We start from the raw sequence: 15,398 nt of genomic DNA, 5'->3' as shown, positions 1-15,398 counted from the left end.
CCGGGTGGATGCCCCCTGGGAAGGGGGATTGGGGCCAAGAGAGACGCTTGGGGTGGTGCCGGTGGGAGTCGCTAAACCGGTTAATCACTTATTAAACCGGTTACTCGCTTATTAAACCGGTTACTCACTGAATTGCCCCGTTAGTCGCTTAATAAATCAATTTCTCGGGTTATTGTTTTTCTACCTACGTGACTTTACCGAAAGAACCAAAGAGTTTGATTGAACCGGCCACTCGCTTATAAAACCGATCGCCGGTTTCGAGAGCCGGGAGCCGATCCCGCGAGGCACCGGTTCACCCATTCCGACTTAGCACGAGAGAGAGAGAGAGCGCGACAGGGAATGGAGACAAACCGCACGGCGGTAGCCGCTGGGCTCATCGCTTGAACAACCCTTGTCGCGCTCACCGCCAATGCTGGCGAAAGAGCAGTGTATTTGGCCTACTCTTCCACGCCGGGGGTCTCAAGACGTCTTCCGGAAGATAAGATGAATTCGGTTATCCCCCTTCACTGCTGCTGCTGCTGGCTGAAGGAGTGGGAGGAGACGGCTCCATCAGAGGCCGCTTCATCGAGAGTAATTGGCCTACTTCTCCACGCCCAGGACTCAAGACATCATCCCACTTTGACCCCACAGATGGCACCATCACCGCCGCCTCCGATGGTGGTGATGGTGGTGGTGGTGATGGTGGCGATGGTGCCACGGGAGGTGATGTCACGCCGTGCGGGCAACGCGGTGGAGCCCAGCATCGATGACCGGCGATTCATCATCGAGTGCGTGCGCGCACACAACTACTTCCGATCCATGGTCAACCCGCCCGCTCGCAACATGCTGTACATGGTAGGCACTCTCAGCTACACACACACACCTATACACACACACATACACACACACATACACACACATACAACATGCTCTACATGGTAGGCACTCTCAGCTACACACACCTACACACATACACACACATACATACACAACATACACACATACACACACCTACACATACACACATACACACACATACATACACATACATACACATACATACACACACACACACACATACATACACATACATACATACACATACATACACACACCTGCACACACACATACATACACCTACGTACATACATATACACATACATACACACACCTGCACACACACATACATATACATACACATACGGACACACTCACGGACACACACACACTCACACACTCACAGACACACACACTCACAGACACACACACACTCACAGACACACACACACTCACAGACACACACACACTCACAGACACACACACTCACAGACACACACACTCACAGACACACACACTCACAGACACACACACACACACACACGGACACACACACACACGAGGACACACAGACACACACATGGACACACATGGACACACATGGACACACTCACGGACACACACACACACGCTCTTCCCCTCTCGCCCGCTCAACTAAATCCACTCTCTGTTGACCCCCCTCCCCGCTCAGAGCTGGGACAAGGCTCTAGCCCTCACGGCCAAGGCGTGGGACAGCAACACACACGGACACACACACTCGGACACACATACACAGACACACTCACAGACAAAGATCCCCATATAGCCTTAACAGAGTGTAGGGGCAAGTGCTGTTAGCGAGCACCTATAAAGGCCGGCATGGCACACGAGGGGGTGGGTGGCCAGCACCACGCCCAGCCGCCTTTGTCTCCCCAGTGGCGATATTTACACACCGCACCAGGTACTCATTTGAGGCTGAGTCGACCTAGGGGAGGCCCAGGACCGGTTCAGATAATCGTCACTGGTGTTTGCCGTGAGCGGGAACCGAACTCGGGTGGCCAGGTTCGTAGCGCAGCGCGCTAACCGCTGCACCACCGCTCCCCACACACATACACACACACACAGTCACACACACTCACAGACACACTCACACACACACATACACAGACACACACACACAGTCACACACACACTTTGCCCCTCTCGCCTGCTCAACTAACTCCACTCTGACCCCCCTTCCCCTCCCCGCTCAGAGCTGGGACAAGGCTCTAGCCCTCACGACCAAAGCTTGGGGCAGCAACACACACGGACACACACACTCACAGACACACTCACACACACACAGACACACACAAGGACACACACGGACACACACACACACATGGACACACATGGACACACTCACGGACACACTCACGGACACACTCAGACACACACACACACACGGACACACATGGACACACTCACGGACACACAGACACACACACACACATGGACACACTCACGGACACACACAAGGACACACACACACACTCACAGACACACTCACAGATACACAGACACACACACTCACAGACACACACACACACACAGACACACACACACACACGGACACACACACACTCACAGACACACACACGCTTTGCCCCTCTCGCCCGCTCAACTAAATCCACTCTCTGTTGACCCCCGTCCCCGCTCAGAGCTGGGACAAGGCTCTAGCCCTCACGGCGAAAGCTTGGGGCAGCAACTGCTGGTTCGAGCACAACGTGCACCTCCGGGACACGGGCCGCGTGCACCCCACGTTCGCCACCGTGGGCGAGAACCTGTGGGGCGGCTTCCTGAGCTCATTCAACGCCACGGCGGCCGTGCAAGCCTGGTACGAGGAGGTGCACGACTACGATTTCCCCACCTTTACCTGCCATCCGGGACGCGTGTGCGGACACTACACGCAGGTGAGTGTGGGTGGGTGTGTGGGGGGGGTGGGGGGGGGGTGTGTGGGGGGAGTGGGGGGTGGGGGGGTGTGTGGGGGGGGAGGTTATGGGGTGGGGGGCACTATGAACAGGTGTGTGGCGGGGGTGTGTGGGGGGGGGGGTTGGGGGGGTGGGGGGCACTATGAACAGGTGTGTGGGGGGGGGGGGTGTGGGGGGGGGGGTGGGGGGGGGAGGGGGTGGTTGGGGGGGCACTATGAACAGGTGTGTGGGGGGGGGTGTGTGGGGGGGCGGGGGGGGGGGGGTTGGGGGTGGGGGGCACTATGAACAGGTGTGTGGGGGGGGGGCGGGGGGGCTCTACACACAGGTGAGACGCGTTCTGCAGGTGAGACGGGGGGTGTGTGTGGGAGGGGGGTGGGGGAACTATGAACAGGTGTGTGGGGGGGGGTGTGTGTGGGGGGGGGGGGTGTGTGGGGGGGAGGTTGGGGGGTGGGGGGCACTATGAACAGGTGTGTGGGGGAGGGCGCTATGTACAGGTGAGATGCGTAAAGATGTGGGGGGGGGGGGGGCTCTACACACAGGTGAGACGCGTGCAGGTGTGTGTGTGGGGGGGGGGGCACTATGTACAGGTGTAGGGAGGTGTGGGGAGGGGGGGGCACGACACCCAGGTGTGTGCGGAGTTGGTGGGGAGCGGTGGTGCAGCGGTTAGCGCTACGCTGCGCTATGAACCCAACGACCCGAGTTCGGTTCCCGCTCACGGCCAACACCGGTGACGATTGTCTGAACTTGTCCTGGGCCTCCCCTAGGTCGACTCAGCCTCAAATGGGTACCTGGTGCGGTGTGTTGTAAACATCGCCACTGGGGGAGAGACAAAGGCAGCCGGGCGTAGTGCTGGCCATCCACCCCCTCGTGTGCCGTGCCGGCCTTCATAGGTGCTCGCTAACAGCACTTGCCCCTACAGTCCGTCAAGGCTATACGGGGGATCTTTGTCTTTTTTGCGAAGTTGGGACATCAGTTCGAGGTCATCGACGGATTCCATCCGTTTGGCGAATCCGACCCCGTACATTCAAACGCACGCACACAAAGACAAAGATCCCCCGCGTAGCCTCAACAGACGGTTGGGGCAAGTGCTGTCAGCGGCCGAAAAAAAAACCCGGAGCTTTGTGTGGAGCAACGGGGCCAGGGAAGCTTCCGCGCGGCGGGGTCACGCAGCTGACCAAGGGGTCACGCAGCTGTCCAAGGGGTAACGGAGAGGGTAACGAAGGTTATGGAGAGGGTAACGGAGAGAGTAACGGAGAGCCAAGAAGACTCTGGGCAGAGGTCGCAAACGGGTTTTGATTCCTTACCCGTACCCGTACCCGGCCGCACCAGGGTCGCAAACGGGTACCCGTACCCAGCCGGGTACGGGTAGCCGGGTATCGGGTAGGGTACGGGCATCGGGTACCCGGTTGCGACCTCTGGCTCTGGGACGATGGGTTGGAGGGCCGGGATGGTTGGGAGAGCCAAGGCAACTCTCGGAGCGCAGGCTCACGTGTCCCGCTCTCTCCACCACTGCCCCACCACTCACGCCGAGGAGGAGTGGAGGGGAGAGAGGAGGAGGAGGGGGGGCATTTGATGACACGGAGATAGTCAGGCAGGCCCCGTGTCTCTAAGTAGGTTCATGCTCCAAGTTTAGCAGCAGCAGCAGCAGCAGCGTCTCAAACTCCCTTCTCAGTCACAGTTGGCAGACCTCAAACACCAATGCCAATGGTCGCGCCATTCGCCACTAAGTGACGGTGACGTCAACACACGGCGCCTGTGCCAGGCTAGGTGCACTTTGAGTGTCGAAGGTTCGCCGCTGGCAGGAGGTCACGGGGCAGACCCAGCAGGTGTCACGGGTCGACTGACTGAGATGAGTGGCTGATGCACCACCTGTGCCCCCCTACTGTGGAAACCCGCTGTGTTTTATCCACCCGGCCCTCCGCTCGTTGTTGTGAGCGTTGCTCCTCCACCCTCCGTTGTTGCTGGAGGGCCACTGCCTCCAACTGCCCAGCAGCGTCCTTCACGAGCCTCCTCCACTGAGGCCGATCTTGACACCGCTGGTACCAGTCATCGGCAAGTCCACTCAGCTCCACGTCCTCCTGTACCACATCACTCCATCTCTTCTCTAGCCCGTGCCGCGCCCGTTTAGCCCCCTCGATCCAGCATAACAAAAGCTGCTTAGGCATGCGGTGGCTGGGCATGCGGGCTACATGGCCCAGCCAACGCAGCCTTGCCTGCCGTAGGAGCTCACCGATGGGACTTTGCCCAGATCTTTCGAGGATTTGTGAGCTCCTCACACAATCCAGCCTGGTTAAACCCAGGATGGATCGTAGGCAGGCCAGCCTGAATGTTTCTAACCGGCGAAGATGCTCCATTAGGGGGGTCCACGTTCCGCAAGCGTAGAGAAGGGAGGGAATGACCGTGGCCGAGAAGACCTGAAGCTTCGTGCGGAGCGACAGACCAGGTAGCTTCCACACAGCAGCGTTACGCAACCGATGAAAAGATATTGCCGCTCGACTGATTCGGAGTGAGACCCCTGCTGTAAAACCGGCGCCGATCATGAGCACACTGCCCAGGTATGTGACACTCTCCACTCTCTCCACAACTGCCCCATCACCGATTGGGAGTTGTGGGGGTGGAGTGCCCGATGGTACAAAATACCTAGGCAGGTGCTTAGCTTTGGAGGGGCTGATGTCAAGATCCCACCGTAACACACCCAGACTCTCGTACACCTTAATCCTTAGCGTACAGACATCTGTGCATACAGATTAAAGATCCCCCTGACCCCGCCCCTCCGCTACTCCCCCCCCCCCCCCACCGTATAACCTTTAGCATAGCATCGGGGCAAGGGCTATTAGCGAGCAGCACCTGTGAAGGCCGTCACTGCACCACGCCCGGCCGCCTTTGTCTCCCCAGTGGCGATGTTTACACACTGCACCAGGAGCTCATTTGAGGCTGAGTCGACCTAAGGGAGGCCCAGGACCGGTTCAGATAATCGTCACTGGTGGTGCAGGGGGTAGTGGTGATGGTGGTGGTAGCAGTGGTGAAGGTGGTAGTGGTGATGGTAGTGATGGTGGTAGTGGTGATGGTGGTGGCAGTGGTGATGGTAGTGATGGTGGTAGTGGTGATGGTGGTGCAGGTGGTAGTGGTGATGGTAGTGATGGTGGTAGTGGTGATGGTGGTGGCAGTGGTGGCGGTGGTGCAGGTGCTAGTGGTGATGGTAGTGATGGTGGTAGTGGTGATGGTGGTGGCAGTGGTGGCGGTGGTGCAGGTGCTAGTGGTGATGGTAGTGATGGTGGTGGTGGCGGTGATGGTGGTGGCGGTGGTGGCGGTGGTGGTCGTGGAGGTGGTGGTGATGATAGTGATGTTGGTGACGGTGGTGGTAGTGGTGGTGGTAGTGGTGATTACAGTAGTAATAATGGTGTTGGTGTTGGTGCACGTGGTAGTGGTGGTGGTGGTGGTGGTGAAAGTAATGATGGTGGTGCAGGTGGTGTGGGATGGTAGTAATGTTGGTGGTAGTGGTGGTGGTGGTGGTGGTGGAGGTGATGACAGTAATAATGATGGTGTTGGTGGTGGTGGTGGTGGACGTGATGACAGTAATAATGGTGGTGGTGGTGGAGGTGATGACAGTAATAATGGTGGTGGTGGTGGTGGACGTGATGACAGTAATAATGGTGGTGGTGGAGGTGATGACAGTAATAATGGTGTTGGTGGTGGTGGAGGTGATGACAGTAATAATGGTGGTGGTGGTGGTGGTGGAGGTGATGACAGTAATAATGGTGGTGGTGGTGGTGGAGGTGATGACAGTAATAATGGTGGTGGTGGTGGAGGTGATGACAGTAATAATGGTGGTGGTGGTGGTGGTGGTGGAGGTGATGACAGTAATAATGGTGGTGGTGGTGGAGGTGATGACAGTAATAATGGTGGTGGTGGAGGTGATGACAGTAATAATGGTGTTGGTGGTGGTGGAGGTGATGACAGTAATAATGGTGGTGGTGGTGGTGGTGGTGGAGGTGATGACAGTAATAATGGTGGTGGTGGTGGTGGTGGTGGAGGTGATGACAGTAATAATGGTGGTGGTGGTGGTGGAGGTGATGACAGTAATAATGGTGGTGGTGGTGGTACAGGTGGTGCAGGTGGTGTGGGATGACAGCTACAAGGTGGTGGTGGTGGTGATGGTGGTGGTGTTGGTGGTGGTACAGGTGGTGTGGGATGACAGCTACAAGGTGGTAGTGGTGGTGGTAGTGGTGATGATAATAATGGTGGTGGTGGTGGTGGTGTTGGTGGTGGTGGTGGTGGTACAGGTGGTGTGGGATGACAGCTACAAGGTGGTAGTGGTGGTGGTAGTGGTGATGATAATAATGGTGGTGGTGGTGGTGTTGGTGGTGGTGGTGGTGGTACAGGTGGTGTGGGATGACAGCTACAAGGTGGTAGTGGTGGTGGTAGTGGTGATGATAATAATGGTGGTGGTGGTGGTGTTGGTGGTGGTGGTGGTGGTACAGGTGGTGTGGGATGACAGCTACAAGGTGGTAGTGGTGGTGGTAGTGGTGATGATAATAATGGTGGTGGTGGTGGTGGTGGTGGTGGTGTTGGTGGTGGTGGTACAGGTGGTGTGGGATGACAGCTACAAGGTGGTAGTGGTGGTGGTAGTGGTGATGATAATAATGGTGGTGGTGGTGGTGGTGGTGTTGGTGGTGGTGGTGGTGGTACAGGTGGTGTGGGATGACAGCTACAAGGTGGTAGTGGTGGTGGTAGTGGTGATGATAATAATGGTGGTGGTGGTGGTGTTGGTGGTGGTGGTGGTGGTGGTACAGGTGGTGTGGGATGACAGCTACAAGGTGGTAGTGGTGGTGGTAGTGGTGATGATAATAATGGTGGTGGTGGTGGTGGTGTTGGTGGTGGTGGTGGTGGTACAGGTGGTGTGGAATGACAGCTACAAGGTGGTAGTGGTGGTGGTAGTGGTGATAATAATAATGGTTGTGGTGGTGGTGGTGGTGTTGGTGGTGGTGGTACAGGTGGTGTGGGATGACAGCTACAAGGTGGTAGTGGTGGTGGTAGTGGTGATGATAATAATGGTGGTGGTGGTGGTGTTGGTGGTGGTGGTGGTACAGGTGGTGTGGGATGACAGCTACAAGGTGGTAGTGGTGGTGGTAGTGGTGATGATAATAATGGTGGTGGTGGTGGTGGTGGTGTTGGTGGTGGTGGTACAGGTGGTGTGGGATGACAGCTACAAGGTGGGCTGCGCCGTTCACGTCTGCCCCAGCGGCATGAAGGACTTTCCCTGGATGGACCGCCCCGACACCACCATCTTTGTGTGCAACTACGGGCCTAGGTAGCAACACACACCTACACACACCTCTACACACACACCTACACACACCTACACACACCTACACACACACCTACACACACCTACACACACCCACCATCTTCGTGTGCAAATACGGGCCTAGGTAGCACCACACACCTACACACACCTACACACACACACCTACACACACCTACACACACCTACACACACACCTACACACGCCTACACACACCTACACACACCCACCATCTTTGTGTGCAACTACGGGCCTAGGTAGCAACACACACCTACACACACCTACACACACCTACACACACCTACACACACCTACACACACACCTACACACACCTACAAACACCCACCATCTTTGTGTGCAACTACGGGTCTAGATAGCACCACACACCTACACACACCTACACACACCTACACACACCTACACACACACCTACACACACCTACACACACCTACACACACCGACCATCTTTGTGTGCAACTACGGGTCTAGATAGCACCACACACCTACACACACCTACACACACCTACACACACCTACACACACCTACAAACACCCACCATCTTTGTGTGCAACTACGGGCCTAGGTAGCACCACACACCTACACACACCTACACACACACCTACACACACCTACACACACACCTACACACACCTACACACACACACCATCTTCGTGTGCAACTACGGGCCTAGGTAGCACCACACACCTACACACACCTACACACACCTACACACACCTACACACACCTACACACACCTACACACACCTACAAACACCCACCATCTTTGTGTGCAACTACGGGCCTAGGTAGCACCACACACCTACACACACCTACACACACCTACACACACCTACACACACCTACACACACCCACCATCTTCGTGTGCAACTACGGGCCTAGGTAGCACCACACACCTACACACACCTACACACACACCTACACACACCTACACACACACCTACACACACCTACACACACACACCATCTTCGTGTGCAACTACGGGCCTAGGTAGCACCACACACCTACACACACCTACACACACCTACACACACCTACACACACCCACCATCTTTGTGTGCAACTACGGGCCTAGGTAGCACCACACACCTACACACACCTACACACACCTACACACACCTACACACACACACCTACACACACCTACAAACACACACCTACACACACCTACACACACCTACACACACCTACACACACACACCTACACACACCTACACACCCCTACACACACTTACACACACCTACACACACTTACACACACCTACACACACACCTACACACCTACACACACCTACACACACCTACACACACACCTACACACCTACACACCCCTACACACACCTACACACTTCAGCTACCTCGGTGTTGTCTGTCAGCGGGAATCGAACTCAGGTCGCCGGGTTCGTTAGCGCATTGCGCTAACTGCTGCACCACCGTTCACCACCACCACCACCATCACTAACATCACCCGCTCTCACCACCACCACCACCACTATCACAGCCACCATCGCCACTACAACCATCAACAACATCATTTACCCCATAACCACTAAACAAAGGAATGGCATTGTCACGTGACGCAGCATCGCAACCACAACCACCACAACCACTACCGTCACCACCACCACCACCGCCACTACCATCACCACCGCCACTACCATCACCACCGCCACTACCATCACCACTACCATCACCACTACCATCACCACTACCACCGCCACCACCACTACCATCACCACCACCACCGCCACCACCACCACCACCACCGCCACCGCCACCACCACTACCATCACCACCGCCACTACCATCATCACCGCCACTACCATCACCACTACTATCACCACTACCATCACCACTACCATCACCACTACCATCACCACCACCACCACTACCGCCACCACTACCATCACCACCACCACCACCACCAATGACGAAATGTGCTAACGGACTCCCTACTGCTACAACTACGGGGCTATGGTGGTGATGGTGGTGATGATGGTGATGATGGTGGTGATGGTGATGATGGTGATGATGATGGTGGTGATGATGGTGATGATGGTGATGGTGGTGATGATGGTGATGATGGTGATGATGATGGTGGTGATGATGGTGGTGATGATGGTGATGATGGTGATGATGATGGTGATGATGGTGATGATGGTGGTGATGATGATGGTGATGATGGTGATGATGATGGTGATGATGGTGATGATGATGGTGATGATGGTGATGATGGTGGTGATGGTGATGATGGTGATGATGATGATCGTGATGATGGTGATGATGGTGGTGGTGATTATGGTGATGATGATGATGATGGTGAAGATGGTGATGATGGTGATGGTGGTGATGATGGTGATGATGATGGTGAAGATGGTGATGGTGGTGATTATGGTGGTGATGGTGATGATGATGGTGATGATGGTGATGATGGTGGTGATAGTGACCTGACCCTCAACACCCCCCCTGCCCCCCCGCCGGCACAGCGGCAACTTCCCCCGACAGCCGTACTCCCCGGGCCCATCCTGCGCCGTCTGCCAAGATCGATGCAACAACCGTCTGTGTCGTGAGTCCCTCCACCACCCACAACCACCGCCCACGACCTCATGTCAATAGAAAAAAAAAAAAAACGCAAATATTAAAACACACAAATTTTTTTTTTTACTTGCGCAGTAAAGCAATTGTATTCTTAGGTTTTTTCGGTAAAGTCACGTAAGGTAAAAAAATTTAAAATTAATAAAAATAAAAAAAAATAAAAATCACGATGTTTCGTAGGCAACACGTGATTTGTATTTATTTATTTTATTTTACTTTTATTAATTTTAATGTTTTACCTACGTGACTTTACCGAAAAAACCTAACAATATGAATCCTTGCAGTCACGAAAGCTTCAAATCTAGAATTCAAGTAATTGTAGCTTTTCATTTGCTACACAGCCCAGATGATACGACAACTCGCTAACCTTAAACACCCGGTCGTTCGTAAAAGTTGAAGGCGGTATAGTACTATAGTAATAGAGCAAGTGCAGAATCAATGAACAAGAATTGATAGCTTGAAAGCATTTAGCGCGGGGCCCTTGAAAGTGCGGGGCCCGTAGCTACTACACGTGTAGCTACTACACGTGTAGCTACTACACGTGTAGCTACTACACGTGTAGCTACTACACGTGCAGCTACTACACGTGTAGCTACTACACGTGTAGCTACTACACGTGCAGCTACTACACGTGTAGCTACTACACGTGTAGCTACTACACGTGTAGCTACTACACGTGTAGCTACTACACGTGTAGCTACTACACGTGTAGCTACTACACGTGTAGCTACTACACGTGTATCTACTACACGTGTAGCTACTACACGTGTAGTAGCTGCACGTGTAGCTACTACACGTGCAGCTACTACACGTGCAGCTACTACACGTGTAGCTACTACACGTGTAGTAGCTGCACGTGTAGGTACTACACGTGTAGCTACTACTACACGTGTAGCTACTACACGTGTAGCTACTACACGTGTAGTAGCTACACGTGTAGGTACTACACGTGTAGTAGCTACACGTGTAGCTACTACACGTGTAGCTACTACTACACGTGTAGCTACTACACGTGTAGCTACTACACGTGTAGCTACTACTACACGTGTAGCTTCTACACGTGTAGCTACTACACGTGTAGCTGCTACACGTGTAGCTACTACACGTGCAGCTACTACACGTGCAGCTACTACACGTGTAGCTACTACACGTGTAGCTACTACACGTGTAGCTTCTACACGTGTAGCTACTACACGTGTAGCTACTACACGTGTAGCTACTACACGTGTAGCTACTACACGTGTAGCTACTACACGTGTAGCTACTACACGTGTAGCTACTACACGTGTAGTAGCTACACGTGTAGCTACTACATATTTTGTATCTACTACATATTGAGTAGCTACTACACGTGTAGCTACTGCACGTGTAGTATATGTAGTAGCTACATATACTACATATGTAGCATAAATAGCTGCTACATATGTAGCTACTTTGCTACTAGAATCATCTGGCACAGAAACCCTCCCCCCACCGTGATTGGAGGATGAGGAGGCTGCTGCACCTAGCCTGGCACAGTAGGGGGCACAGGTGGTGCATCTGCCCAGTCATCTCAGTCGGTCGACCCGTGGCACCTGCTGGGTCTGTCCCGTGACCTCCTCCTGCACCTAGCCTGGCACAGTAGGGGGGCACAGGTGGTGCATCTGCCCAGTCATCTCAGTCGGTCGACCCGTGGCACCTGCTGGGTCTGTCCCGTGACCTCCTGGTGCACCTAGCCTGACACAGTAGGGGGGCACAGGTGGTGCATCGGTCAGTCATCTTAGTCAGTCGACCCGTGGCACCTGCTGGGTCTGTCCCGTGACCTCCTGGTGCACCTACCCTGGCACAGAGGGGGGCACAGGTAGTGCATCGGCCACTCATCTCAGTCGGCCGACCCGTGGCACCTGCTGGGTCTATCCCGTGACCTCCTGGTGCACCTAGCCTGGCACAGTAGGGGGGCACAGGTGGTGCATCGGCCACTCATCTCAGTCAGTCGACCCGTGGCACCTGCTGGGTCTGTCCCGTGACCTCCTGGTGCACCTAGCCTGGCACAGTAGGGGGGCACAGATGGTGCATCGGCCAATCATCTCAGTCAGTCGACCCGTGGCACCTGCTGGGTCTGTCTCGTGACCTCCTGGTGCACCTAGCCTGGCACAGGCGCAGCGGTGACGTCACCATCGCTTAGGTGGCGAATATCGACTGCTGTCAATGTTGATGTTGTTGTTGGTCTCATTGTTGTTGTCCTAATTGTTGTTGTTTTTAGTCTAATTGTTAAAATTGTTGTTGGTGCTACTGTTCGTCTAATTGTTGTTGTTCTAATTGTTGCAGCTATTGTTCTAATTGTTGTTGTAATTGTTGTTGTTCAATTGTTGCTGCTGTTGTTTTAATTGTTGTTGTTCTAATTGTTGCTGCTGTTCTTTTAATTGTTGTTGTTCTAATTGTTGTTGTTCTAATTGTTGCTGCTGTTCTTTTAATTGTTGTTGTTCTAATTGTGGTGGTTCTAATTGTTGTTGTTCTAATTGTTGCTTCTTTTTTTCTAATTGTTGTTGTAATTGTTGTTGTAATTGTTGCTGTTGTTCTAATTGTTGTTCTAATTGTTGCTGCTGTTGTTCTAATTGTTGTTGTTGTTGTTCGTGCTCTGTGCGCAGGAAATCAAAGCCTGGAAGAGGTCCGAGGTAAGGCGGGCGGCACCCTCAACACGCACACCACACACACACACACACACACACACACACACACACACCACACACACACACACCACACACACACACACCACACACACACCACACACACACACACACCACACACCACACACACACACACACACACACCACCACACACACACACACACACACACACACACACACACCACACACACACACACACCACACACACACACACACCACACACCAACACACACACCACACACACACACACACCACACACCACACACCACACACACACACACACCACACACACCACACACACACACACCACACACACACACCCACACACACACACCACACACACACCACACACACACACCACACACACACCACACACACACACCACACACACACACACACCACACACACACACACACACCACACACCACACACACACACCACACACCACACACACACACCACACACACACACACCACACACACACCACACACACACACACACCACACACACACACACCACACACACGCACACACCACACACACACACCACACACACACACACCACACACACACACACCACACACACCACACACACCACACACACCACACACACCACACACACACACCACACACACACCCTCACCACACACACACCACACACACCACACACACACCACTCACACCCTCACCACACACACACACACCACACACACACCCTCACTACACACACACACCACACACACACACCACACACACCACACACACACCACACACACACACCACACACACACACCACACACCACACACACCACACACACCACACACACACACACCACACACACACACCACACACACCACACACACCACACACACACCACACACACACACCACACACACACCACACACACACCACACACACACACCACACACACACACCACACACACACACCACACACACACACCACACACACCACACACACACCACACACACACCACACACACCACACACACCACACACACACCACACACACACACCACACACACACCACACACACACCACACACACACACACCACACACACACCACACACACACCACACACACACACACACCACACACACCACACACACACCACACACACACACACAACACACACACACACCACACACACACACCACACACACACACACCCAACACACACCACACACACACACACCACACACACACACCACACACACACACACCACACACACCACACACACACCACACACACCACACACACACACCACACACACAGGGCTGAGGGATGGAGTTGAGGGCAGGGCTGAGCGAGTTAGGGCAGGTGACTGCCCACCTCACCACGTGTCCTACCGACTCACACCTGCGCCCCCCCCCTCCCCCACCACCCCCACCACCACCCCCCCCCCATCACCACCCCCCCCCCCCATCACCACCCCCCTCCCCTCCACCACCACCTCCCCCACCACCCCCCTATCACCACCCTCCCCCCCCACCACCCCCCCCTCCCCCACCACCACCCCCACCACCACCCCCCCCACCACCCCCCCCCCCTCCCCCACCACCCCCTCCCCCCCCCAGACTACCCAGGCTGGGATCCGTCCTTCCCGCTGGGCTCGTGCGAGCCGGGCTGCGTGGCGGGCATTGCCCTGGGGGCACTCACGGTGATCATCGCCGTGGCTGGCGGCGTCTACGGGGCAGCTCGCAAGCGCCTTGCCCGCAGGGCACGCGTCGGCACGGCGCCCTCGGGGCAACCCGGGGCGACACAAGCGGCCAACGGTGACGGGCAGGGAGCCGCTGTGGGTGGCAAGCAGTAGGGGGAGGGGTGGGGGGGTGGAGGTGGTGGAGTTTGTTGTTGTGTTAGATCGGAGTAAGATGTCAGTGTTTGAGAGGGAGGGGGGAGTGGGTGTTTGTTGTTGTTGTGTTAGATCGGAGTAAGATGTCAGTGTTTGAGAGGGAGGGGGGGAGGGGGGTGGGGGTTTGTTGTTGTTGTGGTTGTTATTGTTGTGTTAGATCGGAGTAAGAT

At 54.7% G+C, this 15,398-nt stretch overlaps 1 protein-coding gene across 1 annotated transcript; it reads left to right on the top strand.

The window, feature by feature from the left end:
- The first annotated feature begins 630 nt into the window (after nucleotides 1–630).
- LOC144951840 (GLIPR1-like protein 1) lies at nucleotides 631–15,189 on the top strand. The gene is made up of 6 exons (XM_078882171.1): nucleotides 631–834; nucleotides 2,496–2,747; nucleotides 7,955–8,076; nucleotides 10,582–10,661; nucleotides 13,318–13,344; nucleotides 14,954–15,189. The coding sequence occupies exons 1-6, from the start codon at nucleotides 631–633 to the stop codon at nucleotides 15,187–15,189; spliced, it is 921 nt and encodes a 306-aa protein (XP_078738297.1).
- Nucleotides 15,190–15,398: the final 209 nt, after the last annotated feature.

The sequence above is a fragment of the Lampetra fluviatilis genome, chromosome 64 (genome assembly GCF_964198595.1).
Source record: "Lampetra fluviatilis chromosome 64, kcLamFluv1.1, whole genome shotgun sequence".
NCBI lineage: Eukaryota > Metazoa > Chordata > Hyperoartia > Petromyzontiformes > Petromyzontidae > Lampetra > Lampetra fluviatilis.
The sequence above is the reverse complement of the archived record's forward strand: the minus strand, read 5'-3'. Positions and strand labels throughout refer to the sequence as shown.

Excerpts from the sequence above, each read along its gene's own strand:
- LOC144951840 (XM_078882171.1), top strand. The coding sequence starts at position 631 with ATGGCACCATCACCGCCGCCTCCGATGGTGGTGATGGTGGTGGTGGTG. Across the intron at positions 835-2,495 it reads CTCGCAACATGCTGTACATG|AGCTGGGACAAGGCTCTAGC; the intron begins GTAGGCACTCTC and ends GTCCCCGCTCAG. Across the intron at positions 10,662-13,317 it reads ATGCAACAACCGTCTGTGTC|GAAATCAAAGCCTGGAAGAG; the intron begins GTGAGTCCCTCC and ends CTCTGTGCGCAG.